At 38.1% G+C, this 22,421-nt stretch overlaps 1 protein-coding gene across 2 annotated transcripts; it reads left to right on the top strand.

Moving 5' to 3' along the window:
- Positions 1-8,251: 8,251 nt before the first annotated feature.
- Positions 8,252-22,389, top strand: GPRC6A (G protein-coupled receptor class C group 6 member A). Of its 2 annotated transcripts, XM_038133880.1 has the most exons (7): positions 8,252-8,644; positions 10,808-11,111; positions 12,001-12,039; positions 12,937-13,764; positions 15,983-16,195; positions 17,583-17,706; positions 19,042-22,389. In XM_038133880.1, the coding sequence occupies exons 1-7, from the start codon at positions 8,451-8,453 to the stop codon at positions 20,160-20,162; spliced, it is 2,823 nt and encodes a 940-aa protein (XP_037989808.1). In that variant the 5' UTR covers positions 8,252-8,450; the 3' UTR covers positions 20,163-22,389. The 2 variants fall into 2 exon arrangements, with proteins under 2 accessions (XP_037989808.1, XP_037989809.1); XM_038133881.1 differs by lacking the exon at positions 12,001-12,039.
- Positions 22,390-22,421: the final 32 nt, after the last annotated feature.

The following is a 22,421-nucleotide window of genomic DNA, read 5'->3' as shown; positions in this document are numbered from 1 at the left end:
CTTAAACACCTCAGCAGAATTAGGCTGTAAATTACTCTGATGTAATGCAGAAAATAGTTTCGTTTTCTGTTTTCTAATTTCTCATTAGTGAGATAGGACTAGATGTGGCACCTGTGCAGAGACCTTTTTTACTGCCTCACTTCTTGTAATCATGACATTACAAATCACTTTTCATTAACCTACAGATATATCCACAGACTCTAATGGGAACTACCATCATCATCATCATCATCATCATCATCATTATCATTATTATTATCATCATCAAGTTTTGATTGTGCCTTGTTGATGATTTGTGAATGCATTTGTGAGGAAATAATGGCATTACCTTTTCAACCAAGATATTGTCTCAGGAACAATAAGAAAATATTTGCAGTCTTTCAGTGCATAAAAGTGGCTTACAAGAAAGATGAAGAAAGACTTTTAAGCAAGTCCTGTAGTGACAGGATGGGAAGTAATGACTTAAAAGTGAGAGAGGGTGGATTTACACTGTATATATAAGGAAAACATTTTTACAATGGGGGTGGTGAGGCACTGGAACAGGTTGCCCAGGGAAGTTGTGGATGCCTCATACCTGAAAGTGTTCAAGGCCAGGTTGGATGGGGCTTTCAGCAGTCTGGTCTAGTACAAAGTGTCCCTGCCCATGGCGGGAGACTAGATGATCTTTAATGGTCCTTTTCAGCTCATTTTTTATGTCTTAAGAATCTGCTGCCATTATTAAACTGCTTAGACAAATGAATGTCAAAGAATTCTGCATCCACATAAGTACATTTATTCTACAGATTTAGAAGAAGCAGTATCTGCATTTCAGTGTATTAGAGGTAAAGATTTTATCAATTTAGATATTAGATGCCACACAAGTGTGATTTTTCTTATCACTAGGAGTGACATTAAAACAGAGCTCCCCCAGTAGGTGGTGGAAATTTACATAAAGGAATTGATGTGTGAAAAGAAGGAAACCATTCTAATTTAAAATCAAACCAAACAAAAAACCAAACCAAAACAACAGATGGAAAAACACTATATGATTTGGCCTCAAACTCCTTAAGTTCTTTTTTCTTGCTACCCCTCTGGATTACTTCTAAATGATAGAAACATCTTTTTTCTGTTGAAAGAAAGGGAATCCTTTTTTCCTTAGCACAGCCTGTAGTACAAGTTTTTTATACTTATCCTTTCAGACTTTAGAGCAGCCACATCTGACAGAAAAGACTGGTAAATATTTCTATCTTTTAAACATAGAAATATTTAAGTTTCCCTCTAGGAAAATACTTTTTTTTTTTTTTTCAGATAAACCTTCCTTGTTTTTCTATGAAATCATGACATTTCTGCCTGGTAGTAGGACAATAATCATTTCACCTATGTAGGTCATGATGGAAGTACCCCAAACCAGCAGAAAATTGAATGACTGAAAATCTGCTGGAGAAAATATAAACAAATCTCTGGCAACAGGTAAAAGAAAAATTCACGCAGCTAATGTAATTTTGCCCTGTTCTTGGTTGATCCTAGTAAATTTTTGCTATCTTTTGGATAGCTGCTGACGTAACTTGTTTCTTCTTCCAATTAAGAGACATCATGATAGTTGTTCTATCATCCTCAGCTTTACAGGCTGGGTGATTGCAAAGAGATTTAATACCAAGCTTAAGATCAAATTAATTTGTGTTCATTTGTGTCCATTTCATATTGTATTTCTAAAAAATGTGTATGAGCAGAATGCTTGTGAGATTAAGTGCAGATTAATGGTTTTATCCATCCTTGAGGTATTTCTTCAAAGACAATTTCTTGTCAGGGAAGAGAAGTTACAGCAGAATTTTCTTTTCTATTTTCTTGCTAGTCAAACTCAGCAATGCAGTGTTTTTGTATATGCAAGCTGTCCTTAAACAATAGTGCACCATATTCTGTAGGAAGTGTGTAGAACGTTATATTACTCTACAATATTATAACTTTTTAGATGTAAACATTCCCAATTATGTTAATGTGTGAAACTTTTTTTCTTTTTTTCTGTCTTTCAATCTGAAGGTTGAAGTCAGCCTCCAGAGTGATTCATGGATTTACTATTTTGGGTTCTTTTCCTTATCTGAAAGGAATTTTTATGAGTGTCACCTGTTCTGCCTGTACTCTCTTTGCAGGTGTATGTTTACTTTTATAACACAATCAGTTAAATCTTGTAAGGTGAACTGAAATCTTTTAAGATCTCAAAAGATCTTAACCTAAGTAAATTAAAAAGTCCAGAATAAGAGTGACAATGACAACCTTGAATCAATAAGCATCAAACCTGGACTGAGCTAACTAAGGCAAAAACTTCTCTACCTTCAGGAATCTTGTTCCTTGTCTGCAGAGCTCCTCACAGCTGGGTAAGGAGCTCTTAACAGCTTATCTCCTGTACAAACATAAGGAGATTTAGGTTCTCAAAAACAGAGTCCCCCAAGACCTGCTGGCTGAGCTCAGGACTGCCTACAGTAGTTTGTCCTGAGAAGAGCCTCAAATGCCACTTGCATCTTCTACAATTTGGCATCTATGGGCACCTATTCCCAGATGCTATTGAGTGTGGCATTATCACAGAACTACACAATTGATGATGTTGGAAGGAACATCTGGAAATTCTCCAGTCCAATCCCAAAGTATCTTTCTCTGTGTCAGATAACTAAGTATTCAGGGAAAAGATGCGTGGTTTCAAAACTGTGACAAGATAAAGGTTTATGAAATGGGAAAGTGAAGACCTGCTCTTTTCCTGGTTTGCCATTCTAGGTCCTGTCAGCCAGCACATTTGGGAGGCATGGACTTGATTTTCTTCTCTATCTGAAGAGTTTTAAATCCATGTTTTTCAAATGTGTTCTTGTTGAAGTATGCTGAGACGAAAGCAAATTAATTCTTTCTTCTTATTATTGCTGATATTTGAATAGACTTGAACATTTGGGTGAGTATTTTCATGATAGTTTTAGTAATTAAGACATTCCCTTAAAATTAGGGTCCACCTGACTTTCAGTCCCTGATTCCAAAACCTGTTTTCATTTCTCTTATTCAAGTTACTGTTTATTATTAACAGTTCTCTTTTATCTCCAAAATGACTGAAGAAAAAAATGTGAATATTTTTTAAGGAACTTATGTGCAAGAGTTAAAAAATCACTAAGTGCTTTTTGCAAAAGTGATTTAATGAGAATAAAGCACAAGGTCACCAAGATGGCTATCTCGATTTATGTGGTTACCTGTCCCCTTAACAGCTTCTGTTCAAAACCAACACTCTCAGATCCTCCACAGCCAATACCCTTGGAGATGTCTGAAACGTGTAACCACTTACATTTTAAATTCCTATAAACCTAATTTTATTTTGAACTGTATTCCTTATTAACAATACTGAGAGTTGCTTGGCACAGACTTCATACTTGGTTGCCATTGGCATTTTTGTGTGATGTGATCTCCAGTCCAGCTTTCTTGCTGATAGGCCTTTCCAAAATGTGCTAGATATACTAGGCAATACAATCCCAGGAATTTCTGAATGTGCTGAGTCCCTTAGGAAGTTCTTACTGCTCAGGCAAGAAGGGCTTTCTTAAATTTTCAATCACATTCTAGTAACTATGGGACACTGGAAGATGAAAGATTTGAGTCCCCTCCTTTTATGTAGCAAAGATCTCACTCTAGGATTGAGAGCAGTCACGGGCAGATGGACCCCTGACCTCCAGCCTCTCAGGAGAAAGCCCAAATACCTAAGTTAGAGGTTTTCTTTCCTTCTGGGTGACCCTTTCACTACAGGCTGGGACCAAATATTTGCATTGTCAACAGATGAATGACATTTTTGTCTCTTGATTTTCAATTAAAAGAGAAGCAGATGGAACAAAGGAAAGACATAAAACCTGAAAAATTCTGAAAATGTCATCTCAATAAGTTGGGTCATGCCTACCACTGCCTTTTATGAAAAATTGTCTTGCATCCAACCTATGTAGCTGACTATCTTGGCTGAGTGGGATAGGATTAGGCTTGTTGGATTATTAAAAAAACAAAAAAAACCAAAAAAAAACCAACCACATATATATATGTGATATATATATATCACTTGTATACTTTACAAGTATATTCAATTTTGGAATGGCTAAAAATATATCCTGTCAACATCAGAAAATTAAAATCCCCTTGATTTTTTCACATTAAAGTTGTGTTTCACTTGAAATTTAATCTAAGTATATTAAAATACCAGAGAAAAGCTAAGCGAAACAAACATGTCTGATCTGAACTGAAACAAATAAAAAATGTATGCATTAGTTCAAATGTAGGCCCTTTCATAACTCTTTTTTTAATTTCTTATATCCTTTTTCTGGCATAAACAGCAGAGGTGCACTGAATGTGTACAACATGGACTAATTACTAAAACACTTTTTGTGAAAGAAATTGCTGTGAGACTGCCCAGGATGTCCCTGTCAGTCCAGGGAGGAGGTTGAAGGCACTTCCATGCCCCAGCATCTCAGTTTTCCACCAGAAGTACTCCAGCAAGGTCATTTGCATCAGGGGAGATTCAACTTTCAAGGAACATCAGGAAACATGTTACAACATTGTGCCCCGATAAAGAAAAATAGGATTTGTCCTTCCCACCATGCAGCTCAGCTGACATCCTCTAGAGGACAAACTCAATGAACTTGAAAATTGAGTTAGTTTGTTTCTCAGGAATTAATGTGAGCTGTTGGCTTCCATCCAAATTCCATTTCACTGTTCGTGTATTTTTAATTTTTATCTTTGTTTTTTATAACAGACCACAAATCAAAAAAAAGGGGTATTTATCTTTCCATCTTTTAATTTTCATATTTAATATTAATCTATATAGGTCCAAATAAATCAGAGAATTTTTGAAAGGTACTTGAAATTAAATCATTAAATGCCTCCTTTTTTTTTTTCCTCCCCATTGTTTAAACTTCCTCAAAAGAAATTTAGTAAATCAAAATCACTGTGTTAAACACTATGGTTCTATTGATCAAGAAAGCTGGCAATCCTAACCAATATTTAATCTTCTTAATGCAAATGATGGGATTTTATTTGAATGTTGCTGGCTTTTTCTGAAAGAACAAATTGCCATTGTGTCAGTGTAAGTCCTGTCTGAGTGGGGGGGGGGGGATACCCCACTCATTTGAATAACAGTGACAATATCCAAATTTTTTTCTTTCTTCCCTTAGCTATTGTGCTTGTCTGGCAGACGATTTTGCTATCTGTTGTGTGTTTGGAAACAGCACAATTAAAACCAGTTTAAAATAGAAAGTAGTGAAAAACATCTTTCTCCTTTAACAGTACGTGACTGGATGGACTTCAGAGAAAAGATATTCCTGTTGGAATCTAAGCCATTATCATCTCCATGAGAAGCAACAGCTAGGACAAAGTTCAGCCAAAATATCGGTCTTTGTTTCATGTACTGTGGAGACTCTCTTTGCTGGACAAAGCAACTGAGAGTTGCAAAACTTCCTTCTGCACAAAAGCAGAGACGTGTCTGTCCAGGTCTAGAGGCTGCTAAGACAGAAGGAGCAGGTGATCCATTTCCAGGGGTCCACTGCTGTGAGGGTACACCCTGTTGGTCTCACACTCAAGTCATACGCAGCTTCTCTTGTACATATTTAATTGTGGGTCTTTTCAACACTTTGCCAAAAATTTACTAGGCATAAATTTACAAGAGGTGACTTGAAGGATTAGTGCTGAGGGCTTGCAAGGGCTATCCTCCAAACCCCATCAATTCTGGTCCTTCTCAAAGTCCAAGTGGAAGTAACCACTTTGTCATGGCAACAGGTGACTCAGAAATACTGACAGGACCTCTTTGTCTCCCACAAGATCCTCTAAGGCCTCCTAGAATTCATCTGTGGCTCTCACAGTCGCTTTGGGATTGTTAGGTCCTGTTTTCCATCTTTGCACAGTCCATTAGAGGCAGCTTTTGAGAGATGATGGTACTTCACCAAATTCCCCTGACTCTTATGCTTGAATTTACCTGCGAGGAAATACTCCTGTGCTGGCAACTGTGAAGGTCTGGTGTTGTGTCCATGATATGTCACTACATTTGAAACAAGGAACACTTTGTACAGTGCAATTATTTCTATTGCATCCAAGTGCCAAAGAAAAAGGATATTTGCAAATGGTTCAAGTCAATTCTGCAATACTAGATTAGGCTGAGGTATTTTAGTAAAACTATTATATACCTTTCATCACTAGTAGTAATTATGAGATATAGGTCTCACAAACAAACAAAACCAATAAACCCTCTTTCTTTTGAAAATAGCACTGTGACATAAAATCCGTGTAGTTGACTTGAAAGCACACATCTTTTTATGGTGTTTTTATAAGTAACATAAAGTTATGCATCAATTATATGTGATGTTTATTTTGTCAACTTCCACTTTCCAAAGTGATCAAGTAAGGATTTTCTATTTGTAGATAAAATCATCTTCTATAGAAATTAATATGTTTTTAGAGACTGGCCAGAGTAAAGTTCCTTTTCTGCTTCTAATCATAAACCATAACAAATTTGAAGTTTAAAATTATCAGGACTGTGTTTCCATTGAGTCCTTATTATAATACTTAGTGTTAAGCTCTTAAAAGCTATGTTTTATACTCATTTTTCTTGTGACTCACTTAAGGAAATGGCTAGGTCCAGTCTTATGCCTTAGTTACATCTAAGTATACACAAGTTTTATATACAGAATTACATGCAAGGTAAAGGAAACATAGAGTATGTGGAACCAGGCTTTAGGCTGCATTACAAGGCTGGAAAGGTGCAAGCACATGAATATTTGCCAGTGAATGTCTCATAACTCAGGGCCACCATCTGACTACAGTTAATGCTGTTATAAGTCAAGAAAAAAACCCTTTGGAATAGCTGGAATTTTTGCGAGTCAGTGCAGAAGCAGAATAAACTGGTATCAACATCTGCCCATAAATAAATATGGTCAGATACATAAAAGAAAAGTTAGGCAGCTCTTTACTATCTGCACTGGCCCAGCAGTGAGAATACCACATGGAAAGAAAGAAGGTGGATGAAGGAAACACAAACTGCTATATTAAAATAAAGAGCCCAAATGTTAACTTAACTAGGGATTAACAAGTATTTTGTCTATTGCATTTGCATTTACAAAAAATATCTTGGTTGTAAATGGATATTTTACTACAAAGACACTATTGAGAAAACAAGCAAAATATAGTAATTTGAACAATTTACACAGTATGCATTATGCTTATCAGAAAGAATGCATAGCAGACAACCCATTTCTAATTTTTTTTTGCCAGTAAATAAACCTTGGTTGAAATTTTCTGTGTAAACCCAGATTTTATGCGATCACAAACAATACATGCTATGACTGAACCCATTATTTTGGGAGTGTTTTGGCATACTGCCAAAAGAAGCAAAATCTGAAGAAGCCATTAAAAGAGGACAGGAAATAAACCAATGTCAGAGATCAGATCAGACCAGAGATCAGATCTGTGTCCCTCACACAAATTGACTTATTAGCATAAGTCATGTTTCTGTCCTAAGGAGGTTCACTTTGATGTTTAAGATTGGGGTTTATGAAAACTGAGAGTCCAGTTTCTGCTTCTCATTCCCTGAGTTCCCTTCTGGCACAGCATCTGATTTCTGTGGATCTGAGGAGAGCAGTGGTGGTGAGAACAGCCACTTCCAATTCCTCCCACAGCACAGGAGCTGCTGTTCATGCACTGGTGTCCTCAGCCAGACAGGGAGGAAAGCAAAAACTTGGACTAATGTTATTGCTTCCCGCTGTTCTGTGTTTATCACATTAAGCAGCAGCAGACTTGGCCTGGTTTGTTGATATGGAACCTGATCCAAAGCCCACTGAAGTCCCTAGGACATGTACCTCAGAACCATGAATATCAACTCATCCAGACGATTTTTATACAAGGATTTTAAAACACATAAGGGTTTGAGAGAAAAACATTCTTTTGGTAGTTTGTGGTTGGGATTTTTGAACCAGAATCTGATATAAAGTCTGTGACAGGGTTTTTTTTTTAATATTTTATCATTCTTAGACTAGGCTCTTAAAACATGGTCACAGCAGTATCACTACTACCACAGTATATAATTACTTCTTTGCACACTGCACTCAGCTGGAAGGAATTCAAAACAAGCCCAAATTTATACCAAAATATTTGCCACGTGTTTCAGATAAGGTATCAGAAACTTTGAGCACAACATGAGAGATTTAATATCCAGCATTTCATTTTAAACTCATTTATCTTTCTCCCTCCCTCTCCACTCTCACACCACCACACCCTCGCATTTTATGTGGCAGAACTGCTTTAGTACCTTCAATAAAAAAGCCTTGTCCAGTGAGGCAAATACAAGCACCTTATGAGGTGTGACCAGCTTTTGAGTGCAGCCTTTGTCCTTTGCTGCTCTTTACAGATGACACAGGAGCCCTTGTTGGCGCTGCAGCTTGATTGACTCAGAGCTGGGAGTGAGTGAGCAAAACAGACACATGGCATTTGTTATCTTTTTGATCCCCTGCTTCGTGGTCGGCAGCGAGGTCGCTTTCTCCTGCCAGAATGCTGACGACTTTGTGGGTGCCAGTTCTCCGGGGGACATCGTTATTGGAGGCTTGTTTGCAGTTCACAGTGAAATGCTGCATCCAGAAGAAGATCCCATCAAGCCAGTAATTCAGAATTGTGCTGGGTGAGTAATACTGGAAATTAAATATTGCCAGCTGTGGGCTATGTACAAATCACGAACAGGATGGGACTGATAGGAACGTGTCTTGAGTTGTTTTGTTTTTCAGCATCATTCTCATTACATGGTTATGACAATGGGAGGATGCCATCAGCTCACATCCCAGGCAGCAGACAAAGAACTTAATGTTACAATTTACTTTAAAAGTTTTTTGACCAATGACACAAAGCAAAAGCATAGATAGACAGTAGTTCTATCCAATCACTGTAAGCACATGTACCTTCAGTTAAAACAATGCTTGCTTATTTCCAATACAATACCCGCTTGCAAGCCTGAAGATACAATGCACAGAGCTCCATTATTAAGCTTAGAACTTCCTAATATCTTGCTAGATAAACTTTTCTGCAGCTTAGGGAGTTATTCTAGACAAGTGTTAATACACAGACCATTGTTCTAATGCCCTTACTTTTCTACTTACGTAATTTTTCTGCTGACCTGTCTCATGGCTACTGCTTAGCTCTAATCACAGTTCCGCTGTCTCTGAGGCCTGCCTTTTGCAACTTTCCCAAAACCCTCTGATTTTATGGATTCCCACAATTAAACATACAGCAAAGAAGAGAGCACTGACACTGGACATGTAACTCTTGTATTAGGGTCCACAAATCCTGGTTCTTTTACTTTGCTTAGACTTAAAAAATTCCTTGGACATCACATAAATTTCATGTAAATTAACACAGGATGACAAAATATGGCCAAGTTACAATAAAAATACTTCAGTTTACTGAGGAAGGGAATGAGCATTTGATCCTATTTCAATCTTCACAGATACTCAAATAGCCTTTGATGTTTGTGTTATCATCTAATTTTCCATGGAAATGCTAATTTGTTATAGGTCTGAAGGACTCAGCTGGGCATCTGTTCATTATTTGTTATGAAGCTGAACCTACATGATCTGTACACAGGCAGACTATTCCATTTTCCCAAGCCCATAGTAAAGTCTGCCTCCCATCTCTTGGGCAGCTCAGTTATAATCTATGATAGTACCTTGATGGTGACACTGTAGTTATTTTTTAAATTACCGTAATTATTACACTTGGAACTATAATTGTGGCTTTATGTTACATGATAGCCTACATATAAACACCTTGTCATGCATGCATTCTTTGCATCAGAATATTTATTCTGTTGGCTCCAAATCCTACTGTGCTTGAAACAACCATTTTGCTGGAATGCATAAAAAGGAAACCTGGTGAAGAATTTTATTTTAAGTACATAATAAGCATTTCCTAAGACCAGGAATTGCAAACATGTATTTTTTAAAACTGAAAAATAGGTGCAAATCCACAAATTTTATTTGAATTTTACAACTTAATCCCACATTTGAATCTAATAATCAGCTAGGCATGCAGGTATCCATCTGGATTTATGTCAAAATGTTGAGTAAGTTGATAATTTTGTCTTCCATTATTTTTCTATGAAGACATAAATTATCTCAAGTCCGTCTGAAATTTAATTTAGATCACAAGATTTGTAATCTTTAGAGAAGCTTGCCTGAGAGGAGGGTTTTTTGTATTGTAGACTTTTTGTGCTCAGTTTTGATTAATCACCTATTATAACATCCACCGGAGATGAGGGGAAATATCTGGACTAACTTCATCAGGTCTGAAGAGTATTTTAGAAACATCAATGCAACCACTAGGGACCTTGACCTCTGAAATATTTTCTTCTCTTCTGAAATATTTAGTACTTCCTTTTCTTTGCTTCATCCTTTTGGTGAAAAAAAATACATTTTAAAAAAACTTAGTGGGCAGGTGTAGTAAACTAGAATATCTTCACTGACTTTGAGAGATGCCTCCTGAAGATATCACTTGCAAATTTTCATGTATCATGAAACTTAAACTTTTAGTACCTTTTTCTTTTCCAGAAAAACACTTTTATTCAAGTATATTTTCAGGTTCATGTTTATTTTACTTAGTCTTCTGTTACATGAGAAAAAAAATGGTTTTAATCTTTTGTACAGTAAACCCAAGCAAAACACATAAAACTTACTACCCATCAGTTCTTTTCAGCAGTTGTAAAATTCTAAGGGATACGTTCAAAACAGACTTTACTTCACCCTTGCTTCCAACAGAGTTTTTCTTACAACTACCGCCCATATTTCTCTGACAGCTTTGAAATTCAAGTTTTTCTTCAGACACTTGCAATGATACACGCTATTGAAACAATCAACAACTCAACGCTGTTATCTGGCGTCACCCTGGGCTATGAAATCTACGACACGTGTGCGGAAGTTACAAAAGCCATGGCGTCTGCTCTGAGGTTTCTGTCTAAACTCAATTCTTCTGAGGATGCCGTGGAGTTCAAGTGTAACTACTCAGACTACATCCCGAGAGTCAAGGCAGTCACTGGAGCTAGCTACTCAGAGGTGTCGATGGCAGTGTCAAGGCTGTTGGCTTTGCAATTAATCCCACAGGTAAGTTTGAGGCAACTATTTTATTTTGGACAGAGGTTCAGATTTACCATGCTAAGAATTAAGGCTCTGATCACAGGACTTGCAAAAGCCAAATTTACTGCAGGGCAGGATTTGGTTTATCATAAGGACATCAGGATGGGTGGGCTTCAGCTTCAAGTGGAGGCTTTGATTCACTTACCCAAACAGAGGCAGGAAGGGATATTTTCTATACCCAAGGCACATTTATCCAAGTGTTTTTTCAGGGTCATGCTGGGCTCTTGTCAGTCTGGCAGTGCCGTTAGTCATTCCTGGTTACTCCAATGTACCTCGGATGACACTCAAAGACTTTGTTCAGGCAGCAAAGTTACAGCTGCCATGTACACTTTGCCTGGTGGTGAATATGACAATACTCAATCTCAAGCTAAAAAAAAAACAAAAAAAAAAAGAGACCAGATCAGGTCTGATGTGACCAGAAATTTAGGAATTCTCTCCAGACCAAGAGAAATTAAATATTGGAGTCAGTTAAAACTATGGACAGGGAAGTGAGGAAGATTGCTCTAAAACAAAGATTTTCTCCTAGTACTCTTCAAACAATTGTAGAAGTGAAAGAATACAACAGTTTAGATCCACACTAGTCCTTCCCAAAGCATTCTTTTCTATTTCTGACCTCTCTACGACTAGTACAGTCCCACATTTGGGCTTAGGTCAGTGCTTACCTTCCTACTGTCACCTTTGTAAAAGAATTGGGGTCAAGGCCAGGACTAAGAAGGAAGAAACAGATCCACTTCCACACCATCCTGTCTTGCACTTTGGTTTTGGCAATAGATATAAATTAACCAAGTAAGTGGAAAAGACATAAAATCTGAACTAACGATAACTTCTAACTGAATCTTCTCCTCTGCAATGGTAGGAAGTAATTCTGACCTCCAACGCCACCACAGGAACTGTAGTAAGTATGAAAACTAAAATGCCACACTTGAACATAATCAAAAGGCAAGTGACTAAAAAAATTTGCAGTAGGGAGTAGATGGAAAATGGGACCCAACAGATTTTTCTTATCAATAGCATCTGCAGTGTTCTGACACAGTAAAATTTTCGTATACCCTCCATACAGGTGACTCTTGTTTTGGAAGGCTTAAGTTTATTTTTTAAGAACTGTCAAGAAATATAAGGGGGGAAAAAAGTTACAATAAAAAAATAAGAAAGGATTAAAACTGGATATATTTAAATAGCAATGTTCTTTTTATGCTTTTCTAGCTACAATCACAAGAAAAAATAATAACTCTTTTGTATGAAAAAATTACAGCATTTTGTGCTATTGTTTACTGTTTGTTTGTCTGTGAGGTTCTTCCAACTGATTTAATGATCCTTTTGAAATATAATAATTAAATATTGGTGAGAAAAAATATATATACATATGTGTGAACCATACTAAAGCACTCAGTGATAGGAAAATACTGAAAAATATAAGTGTATTAGCAAATTGAATAGAGGCTCAAAAAATAGCCAATATTTTAAATATTGTTTTGAAGAGCGTGTTAATGATATCTGAACAGAGTAAACCAAAATCTTTATACCATCATTACTGTCATATCCATTTTGAAAATTTTGTTCTCGGCCTTCACTGAATTAGGTGGAAGGGAAAAAGTGTAACTGGTGCTGGGCACAAGTCTGCATCCTAAGAGCAGGGAGAGAGAACCTGCCTCCTTTGGCTGCAGCTTGTTGATGCTCACAGGTGGAGGGAGCCTGGGTCAGGTGGGAAGAAAGAGCAATTATGGCAGCTTTGGATCTCTTGGCGTCCCTTGGAGGAGAACACATCCATAACTGAATTGTTCACTCTTCCTAGGTCAGTCCTGCATCATCAGCTGAAATCCTCAGTGACAAAATCAGGTTTCCTTCTTTCTTCAGGACTATCCCCAGTGATTTTCACCAGACAAGAGCAATGACTCGCTTGATCTGTGAATCTGGGTGGAACTGGATCGGTGTAATAGCCACTGATGATGACAATGGGCGGTTCGCTCTGGAGAGCTTTGGGGTCCAGGCCATGGCAAACAACGTGTGCATAGCTTTTAAAGAGATGCTGCCAGCCTATCTCTCTGACAGCACCTTTCACACCAAAGTTGATCAAGCAATTGAGAAGATTGTAAAGGAAAAAAGAGTAAACGTTATTGTTGTCTTTATGAGACAGTTTCATGTGCTCAAACTGTTCAAGAAGGCAATTGAGAGGAATGTTAATAAAATCTGGATTGCAAGTGATAACTGGTCAGCTGCAGTCAAGATCAGTACAATTCCCAATATCAGACAGCTGGGAACAGTTGTGGGATTTGGATTTAAATATGGAGACATCTCCTCATTCCAAGAGTTTTTGAGAAACCTTCATAAAAAGCCCACTGAAAACAACAAGTTTTTGCGTGAATATATTATGCTTTTGTCAATCTGTGCACACCTGGATTATCATGATTTTCAAACGTGCATTGCAAACCAGTCCCAGGATAATCTATTGGAAAATGATGGGAGTAAACCTCAGATCTGGAGAGATGATTTTTTGAATGCTAATGTTGAACCAGGATTTATCCATAGTACTATGCTTGCAGTCTATGCTATAGCTCACGCCATTAAAGGGCAATGCAAAGACAGAGACTGCAAGGATCCATCTGCCTTCACTCCCTGGGAGGTATGATGCTAATTCTTACAGGTCTCATTCTCTCTGCCTAACTTTCATTGTATTTTTGCCACTATATTCCTGGAGATGAAAGCTTGGTCCTTTTACTAAATTACTTCTTATCAGCTATTTGACTACTAATGGTTGGTCCCATTGCTGCAAATCACTGTGGTACACATCGTGAGTGCTCTTGAGAGATGGGGATACTGCAGGATAGGAGCATTCACCAAAGAGTTTCAATTTTCCTCTCCCTCTTTTGCTCGCCACTGTATCTGTTTTGTCTTAATTCAAGTATTATCCTCCATAATGAGTCTCTACTTGAAACTGAAAATGCAGTACATTATACCTCTGTCTGATCTTGACTTATACATAAAGACATAATCTTTAAGATGGGTGAGGTACTTGTTATCACACTACTGGGTGGGAAAAGAAGAGGAAAAATCAGACAAGTAAACCTGACCTGACCTTTTACCCAAGAACCTGCTCAGGGCTATTCACTTTTACACACTTTTACTCAGAAGATTAAACAAATATTCGCTTAAAAGTCAAACAACCTCTCAAGCACTCTGATTTGCTCTGACCTCTTATCCTAGGTCAGGGCAGGTCAAACCAAGATATGGGATTTGAAATAAAAACCAATCAACCAATAACCCAGTAACAATCAGATTAATTACATGAATTAGTAAACACAATTGGGACAAATTCAGGACTGTTTAGCAGGAATGCAGCTTTATGGAGCTACATGTACACCATAAATGGACTAAATGCCAAGCCTTCCAAATTAACTCATTTTACATTGTTAAGCACTCATGAAGAGAACTGAGACATAATTATTTTGCCCATGATGTTTTCATAATATGTTTCTTCTACAAGAAAATTCAACCCTCTAGGAAGGATGACATATATGTACAGAAAACTCTTAGGATCCAAATAATCCATACCATACATCTCCAAATAGGGAAACAATAGAGTGATTGTTGTGACAGACTTTGCAAAAACTACCAAAAAGCAGTTGCACGAAAATGTTGCTAAATATTATCCCCTTCTCTCTGAAGCCCAAGATGTATTCAAAAAGCTCTGGTGTTCTCATATTGTTAGACAAATTGAAAAAGTGGAGAACAGAAAAATCAAATTACTAATCTGAGTATATACAATGAAAAAACCCTATTCAGTTCCACACAACTATGCAGCATCCAAATAAACTGCATCAATCAAATTGGTTAGAAACACACTGGTTCTTCATAAAATATATAAATGCCCAAAAAAATTACATTATACATGACAAGATGGCATGTTATATACACTAGATGTGTATGTGATACTAGATGTGTTACATAAATTTGACAAAGCCTATTGAGGTAGTATATGCATCAGTTTGTTAAATGCCATGAATTTTCAAATGCAGTTGAACTCAGCCTTTCACCAAACATAGAATTTTTTTCTTGTCAGTTAATTACTTTTGCCAAAAAAAAATCACTAGGCCTGCAAAATAGTAAAGCTTTTGCCTCAATTAAGAGCCATGGCAGCTAATGGGAGTACTTCTATGATCTCCCCATGAGCTGGGAGTGTGGATATATAATGTACCTTAAGCTGTCCTCTTCTAGATTCACACAGACGTGTTTCATCTGTCTGTGATGAGGGAGGCAGAAGTTTTCCCCTCTTGAACAGAATGGATTGCAATATGAAGCTGGACAGTTGCCTTGACAAAGCATATATATTGTTCATTGATTGGTAACAGTTCTGAGTCTCACCTTGCCATACAAAATTTCAGGCTGAGTGACAGCTGGGAGCAGTGCTAGATACTCCCAGACACACTGGGAGAATTTACTCTGGAAGCAAATGTTGCCCAGGTCGACTCTGCTGACAGTAACAACAGGAGCACTGCTCACCACTGGTCTTTACAAGAAGGGGAGGGCCAAAAGACTCTTAGTTTATGCAAGCAAAAATATTTGCTCTGAATATCACACCAAAATTTTCAAGGCTGGAAAAAAAAATACTACGATTATGATTTTATGAAATGATGATCCTTTCTAGTGATAGATTTTTATGGCCAGCATGATTGTCTGTATAATGTAATTCTGTAAACAAAATGAATTCAAATTTTAATATTTCTCTTTGTCCTGAAAGCATTTCTTTTTCACTTGATACTATCATACATATGTGAAACTACTCAGTTTGTCACACTGACATGATACTGGTGTGTGTTATCATTCCTTAAACTTATGTGCAGCTCCTTGAAGAACTTAAAAGAGTTGTCATAATTGATGGTGATAAGGAAGTCAAATTTGACTCCAAAGGTGATATGAGCACCAGTTACGATGTCCTTCTTTGGAAAGAAATTGATGGCCACATGGAAATCACCACTATGGCAGAATATGATGCAGAGAAAGGTGGCTTTATCTTTGAGGATGAAGAGAAAAAAAAAGATTTTCTGGCTTTAAAGGTAACTTTTAATTTGTTGACATAATGTGTGAAATTTATTTTGAGACATTTGTTTTCTCCCTGCAGCACTTGCTACTGGAACGTGTACCAGCTAGAAATCTCTTGTGTGATTTAATGTTCTCCTCTTAGAGCAAAGAATCCTTTCTGAGCTTTTTCAACCCCTTTCATGCACCCTGAGATTTATGTTAGCCTATGAGTAGGCTCAGTGATACAAAATCTATTTATTTTTCCAGAATGCCCCTAGAATGTTATGTCTGTCCTAAGGATGCTATTCCAGAATCTTACAAAAGGATTTTAAAATTAAAAATCATGGTGTACAAAAAAGCCCTCACTTAAATACCATGTCTTTTTTTTTTTTTAATGGGGATTCAGATGTGTTGATTTTATTGTTAAAAAAAAAAAAAAGTTTTGTTGTTTATTTGCCCCTGTCAGAGCTGGGGTCAGTAACATGAGTAGGTGGTGCCAGCTGGAGCCCCAGCACTGGTGTAGACAGGACTAGTGGGTGGCCCTGGCCAGTTCCAGCTGGACAATCTGTCCTCTGTGCATGGGTGGATGTCTGAGTTCATGGCACAGCTCTGTGCTGCGAGGCATTCCCCACTAATGGGACAGGGAGAGGCTGCTTACTAGGTGGGCTGAATTCTGGTCTCCACATGGGAACTTAGCTGAGGACAGAAGGAAACCTCAAACCTTGTCCCTCTTTGTGGTGCAAGGAAATGTTTCCATCTCCTTGTAAACACCATTTTGGAGGGAGAGGAGATTGCCGTGTGCCTCAGGACAGATCATTTGACAAAAAATTGTCTTTGGAAGGAGGACCTGGAGTGAGACCTCAAGAGAAGGCCCCAGTCACATACCCAGGAGTGGAGCTTCATGATTCAGGGACAAGCTGGCAAAGGTCAGGAGTGTCAGAGCTGCAGTACAGAGCACCCTCCAAAGTGTCCCTTTCAGGCCAAGATGTCCCTCCTGGGCTCTGAGCAGCTGAGCAGAGTATCAGGATCTCATTTTTGAAGCACTTCACTCTAATTCCCCTTCAGATGCTTCTATGCATTCTTTGAAGATGATCCTTTGTAGTCTAAACACAGGTTCAAAGCTGAATGAAAGACTTTGATCTCGATTTTAAAGGCACACACAAATCCAGGAATTAGCATTCAGGGACCAAAAATAAAATTATCAGGTAAATAATGCCCCGTTCTATTACTCATTGACTGTGTGGAGAAAATACAACAAACATGGACCCTACAATGTCTGTTTGTCAACATCACTTTCAGATTTCCTTAAAATATGATTTTAAAAAATGCAAAAATCCTGGAGGTTTCTATTAACGTTCCCTTATAATTAGCTGCACCTAAGATGATCTTTTTTTTTTTTTTTTTTCCCTCTGCACACTGCAGAAGGTTCAGTCAACGTGCTCCCAGCCCTGCAGGCCAGGCCAGGTGAAAAAGGTTACAGAAAGTCCACACACATGCTGCTATGAGTGTATTTACTGCCCAGAAAATCATTACAGCAACCAAACAGGTAAAAAAATTGTATCCAAATAAAGGTTTATTTCTGCATCAATGCAATTGTTTTGCTTGGATATAATGTGCCTTGAGAACCTTGGGTTAAATTTTTGAATGGGATTGACATATTTATTTGTGATCACTTTCCTGTAAAACTTGATATATATGCTTTTTAAAAGGCCAAGCTTAAAGTAATTAGATTGTCCAGCTGACTAGCATAACCTTTTGCTAAGATGGAAATTCTGGCTGATTTCTCAGTGAGATTTACTCTCATTAAATAGAGCCTTTCCTCCCTGTCTTTCCTTGGTACATTCAGTCCAGCCAGGAGCAATTTCTTGACTTTGAGGGTGGTGAGGCACTGGTTGTCCAGGGAAGTTGTTGTGGAAGCCCCATTCTTGGAAGTATTCAGGGCCAGTTTGGACAGAGCTCTGGGCAACCTGGTGTAGTGAAAGATGTTCCTGCCCCTGGTGCAGGAATTGGAACCAAATGATCTTTGAAAGTCCCTTCCAACCCAAAACGCTGGAAGCCTCTGAATCTCTGAAATTCAAGGGTTATGTATTTTCCTTAGCAGCACATTTTGTGTCTTACCACAGAGTACTGTGTTATTTGATATAACTGTACAGCAATATTTTCTAGTATCAAATCTTATGTATACTTTACCACTGGTTTAAGCAAAATCGTTTAAAGGGGAAAACTAAATATGGAGAACAGAGATGGAATTAAGAAAATTTAGGTAGCATGTACTTTTTAATATCCTGAGAGCAGAAGAAAAGTAAATTTTATCTGCTTATTCAATTAATTGTGAAATTTCTCCATATCAGAAAATAGGAATTGCAAAGCAAAAGTACCTTTCAAATCATTATCTAAAGCAATGTTTGTTCTTGCTGTTGTATTTTAAAAGCTATCTGTAAAGAGATTATTAGGGTGTTTTCTTGTTAAAATAGACGAATGAAAGAAAAGTAATTCAAGTTTTTGCAAGAGAATTGATTCCTCTAGAGTCATTGTTCAGTTTTCAATTAAAGTTTCACTGGTCACGTTTCACAGGTCAGTGATGAGCAAGACAGTTTTAGAAGCCTGGTCGTTTTCCCTCCTCGCCCCTGGCTGCAGGCAAGGCTTGCTCCCGCCTGCCAGGGAGCTCCAGGCACTTGTCCTTAGCTCGTTGAGCCACTGCCACCGCAGCCCTGCAGCTCCTCCCCCTGGACAGCGACAGCCGGAGTCAGAAGCAGTCAGACCCATCTTTTCCCTTTAGCATCCTTTCCCACATTGCTCCTGTATCTCAAGTCCCTACAATCCACTTTGCGGTTTATTAACTTAGGGGTTCTAAGATATCTTCCCTTTTTTCTGCTTCCAGACATGGATTACTGCTACCGATGCAACAACAAAACCTACTGGGCTCCCATCAACAGCAGCACGTGCTACAGGAAGACAATCTATTTCCTTGCCTGGACTGACTGGTTTGCTATCTTCCTCCTCCTCCTCTCTGCTTTTGGGGTTGTGTTGGTCTTGTCCATTTGTGTAATATTTACCAAAAACTTGGACACACCAGTAGTGAAGGCGTCTGGTGGTCTGACTGTCTGCTATATTATTCTCTTCAGCCACTTTCTAATTTTTTTAAGCACTGTCTTCTTCATAGATGTACCCACAGAATTCAAATGTAAAACTAGGCAAGCACTCTTTGGTATAAGTTTTACACTCTGCATTTCATGTATTTTAATAAAGTCACTAAAAATTTTACTAGCTTTCAGCTTTGATCCCAAGCTTCAAAATTTCCTGAAATGCATGTATAAACCTATTCCCACTGTGGTCACTTGCACTGGTATTCAAGTTATCATTTGCACCTTCTGGCTAATATTTAGGACACCTTTTGTAGATCAAAATTTCTCAATCCCAAGAGCAATAATTCTGGAATGCAATGAGGGGTCTATTGTAGCTTTTGGGATTATGTTGGGCTACATCGCTGCCCTGGCATTTATTTGCTTCATATTTGCCTTTAAAGGTAGGAAATTGCCAGAGAATTACAACGAAGCTAAATTCATCACTTTTGGCATGCTAATTTACTTTATAGCATGGATTGTATTTATCCCTGTCTACGCAACTACATTTGGCAAATACTTGCCAGCAGTGGAAATCATTGTTGTTTTAATATCTAATTATGGAATCCTCTGCTGCACTTTTCTACCAAAATGCTATATCATCATTTACAAGCAAGAAACAAACACAAAGTCTGCCTTTCTCAAAATGGTTTACACTTACTCCTCTAAGAGCGCACGCAGCGTTGCTGTTAGCCAGGTTTCTTTAGATTCAAAATCTTCCAGCTTCCGAGCCACTATCACAGACTCGTGTCAAACTGAGAATGACTCTGTGAATGGAAACTGCCATTTCCAAGTGCCTGGGCAGTCACTAATAAAACGAAAAATTCTTCCTAGAAATGCTGCAAGGACTATGGTCAGGAAAAGAGTCTCCAGCATATGACTGGCCAGTGTTAAAGCACCAGAAGTTAAAAAGCCATTTTAGGGAGCCATTTGTCTTTCAGGTCTCTTTCCTTTTGCTATCTCCAAGAAGGGCAGGCCACATGTAACACTTTTCCTGTACTTAGGCAGTTATCCATTATCAGATCTGAAAGGCTTTCCTGACTCACAGAGTCCATCCCATGCTCCTGCAAAGTTGCTGATATGCAGTCCCCTTCATCAGCTCCCTTCCTTCCCCATCCAGCCCACATAGACCTGTGGGAACCTATTCTGCAACCTCCCTTCCTCAAGTGAAGCAGAAGCATCACAAAATTATTATATCTCACAGTCATGTAAGTGGGACCACATGAGTTTCCCCACTTCTTTTGCCTCTTTGATGCTCAGTTGTTTAAGGAGCTCTTCTCATCTTGTCCCATTTTACAGATCAAAGAGAACCTTGTCCCAGCCTTTGTTTGCCAAGATAAACAAGTTCATTCCTTTAGTCTCCACTTTTAAGATAGGCTTTCCATTCTTCTGAACTTCCAAAAGTAACTCTTTTCATCTGGTATAAATGAATTTTTTTTTCCTCCCCAAAATTGCATTACTTATTCCAGATGAGTGCTGTAGTAATATTTAAGTTTTCTTGTGTTTACCAGCATGGTAATGAACTAGAGACAGAGCTATAAAGAAATTAGAGAATTCTTCTGGAGCTCTGAAGTTGAACATATGTTCATCTGCCTTTTTTCCCCATACTCAGAAGAGACACATTGATTCACCTCATGCACCTCTTCTGATGCATGAGAGCGAGCCCCAGGTGTCCTTTTATTTGAGAGTGTAAAGTCAATGTGTATTGTCAAAACTTAAAACCACTAATTGACTCCTCTCATTAGCATAAATAATGTAATGACCAGTATCAGCATGAGGGCATCAATATATATTTTAAAAAATGTGATTTTGCATAAGAACATGACAATGCACCATTAGGATACACAGAAATAGCACAAGGATGACCTGGCAGATCTGCACTGGATGAGTCTCTGCTCTGTAGCTCCATGAGCACAGCTGTGCTGTGCCTTCTGTGTGAGAGGCAAAGGGCACATTCAGTGAAGGAAGAATTTTTCTGTCAGGATAATGGTACCACAGAGCTCTTTCAGACAGAGCTTAAACAGCAGAACTACATTGTCAATGCAGGAACAGGAAAATACTTTTCCATATTCATAAAGCCCAGAACATAGAAACTTTGCTATTTAAGTTCTGTGCCGTGTTACTGTAAAATAATACTAAAATCCTTGATATTGTGTATCTATTAAGGTATTTTAAAGTCATTTAAAAGGCAAGAGTGCAATTCACATATGGATTTGTGTAAATACATTTGTTCTGTTGCTGATTGTAGGAATGAAGGTTTATGTGTATATATTTATATACTGAATGCTATTTATACTTCAGTTGTTGCAAATACTTTTCTGCATATGAGGTCATGCATGATAGGATTAAAATGCCTGCAATTGCAGCAAGAAGTCTTTCCCTAAAAGAGAGAAGCAAAGCTTTCATTGCACAACTGTCAGCAATCAGCTGGTTAGAAAAGTTAATTTGGCTGGAATGTTGTACCTGTATTTATTGTTTTCAAAAGTGTTGAGTGTAGAATGCCTTGAAGCTATATGAAAGGGAATGATTAAAGCCATATTGATGTTTAAAATTGAGTTTGCTTACTTAATTTCCTTACCTCTCCCCATGAGCTTCTGTTTGGCCTTGAACAACAGCAATACATGCACCTGTAAGGTTGTTTCCACTAGAGACCTCAGCCTGCTTAGAAACATCCTTTAGACTGAAAGCTGAGTGTGGTCAGGGATTCATCCTGCAGGACAATGAGGAGAATGTGTTGATGAACAGGGCCTGGTGACAGCAGTGTGAAGGTCTCTGCTGAGGTACCTCTGAGGAAAGATATTGCATATGGCAGAATTTCAAAGGAGCCCTAAATGCTCCATCTAATTCTCCAGCCACTCAGGTCTTCTGTGCACAGCACAGTCCCTGGTGGAGCAGAGAGGATGTAACAGGTTTGGGAGCTTGACTTGACAGCAAAAAAGAGACCTTAGACCAAGATATGTTACATGGTTTTAAATGCCTTGTCTGCAAGAAGCAAGTGATTTTGTGTAGGTAGAAGATAAAGGGATTGTGCTACCCTACACAGAGGATGTGAAAAAGCTTGAAATAGGAGTTTATTATGCTAAAGTAGCATTTGTGCACATTCTCCTGCCCAGGGTAGTAAGTATTCCAGCAATCTAAC

Source organism: Motacilla alba, chromosome 3 (assembly GCF_015832195.1).
Source record: "Motacilla alba alba isolate MOTALB_02 chromosome 3, Motacilla_alba_V1.0_pri, whole genome shotgun sequence".
Lineage (NCBI taxonomy): Eukaryota > Metazoa > Chordata > Aves > Passeriformes > Motacillidae > Motacilla > Motacilla alba.
This window is presented reverse-complemented; position numbering and strand designations above follow the sequence as displayed.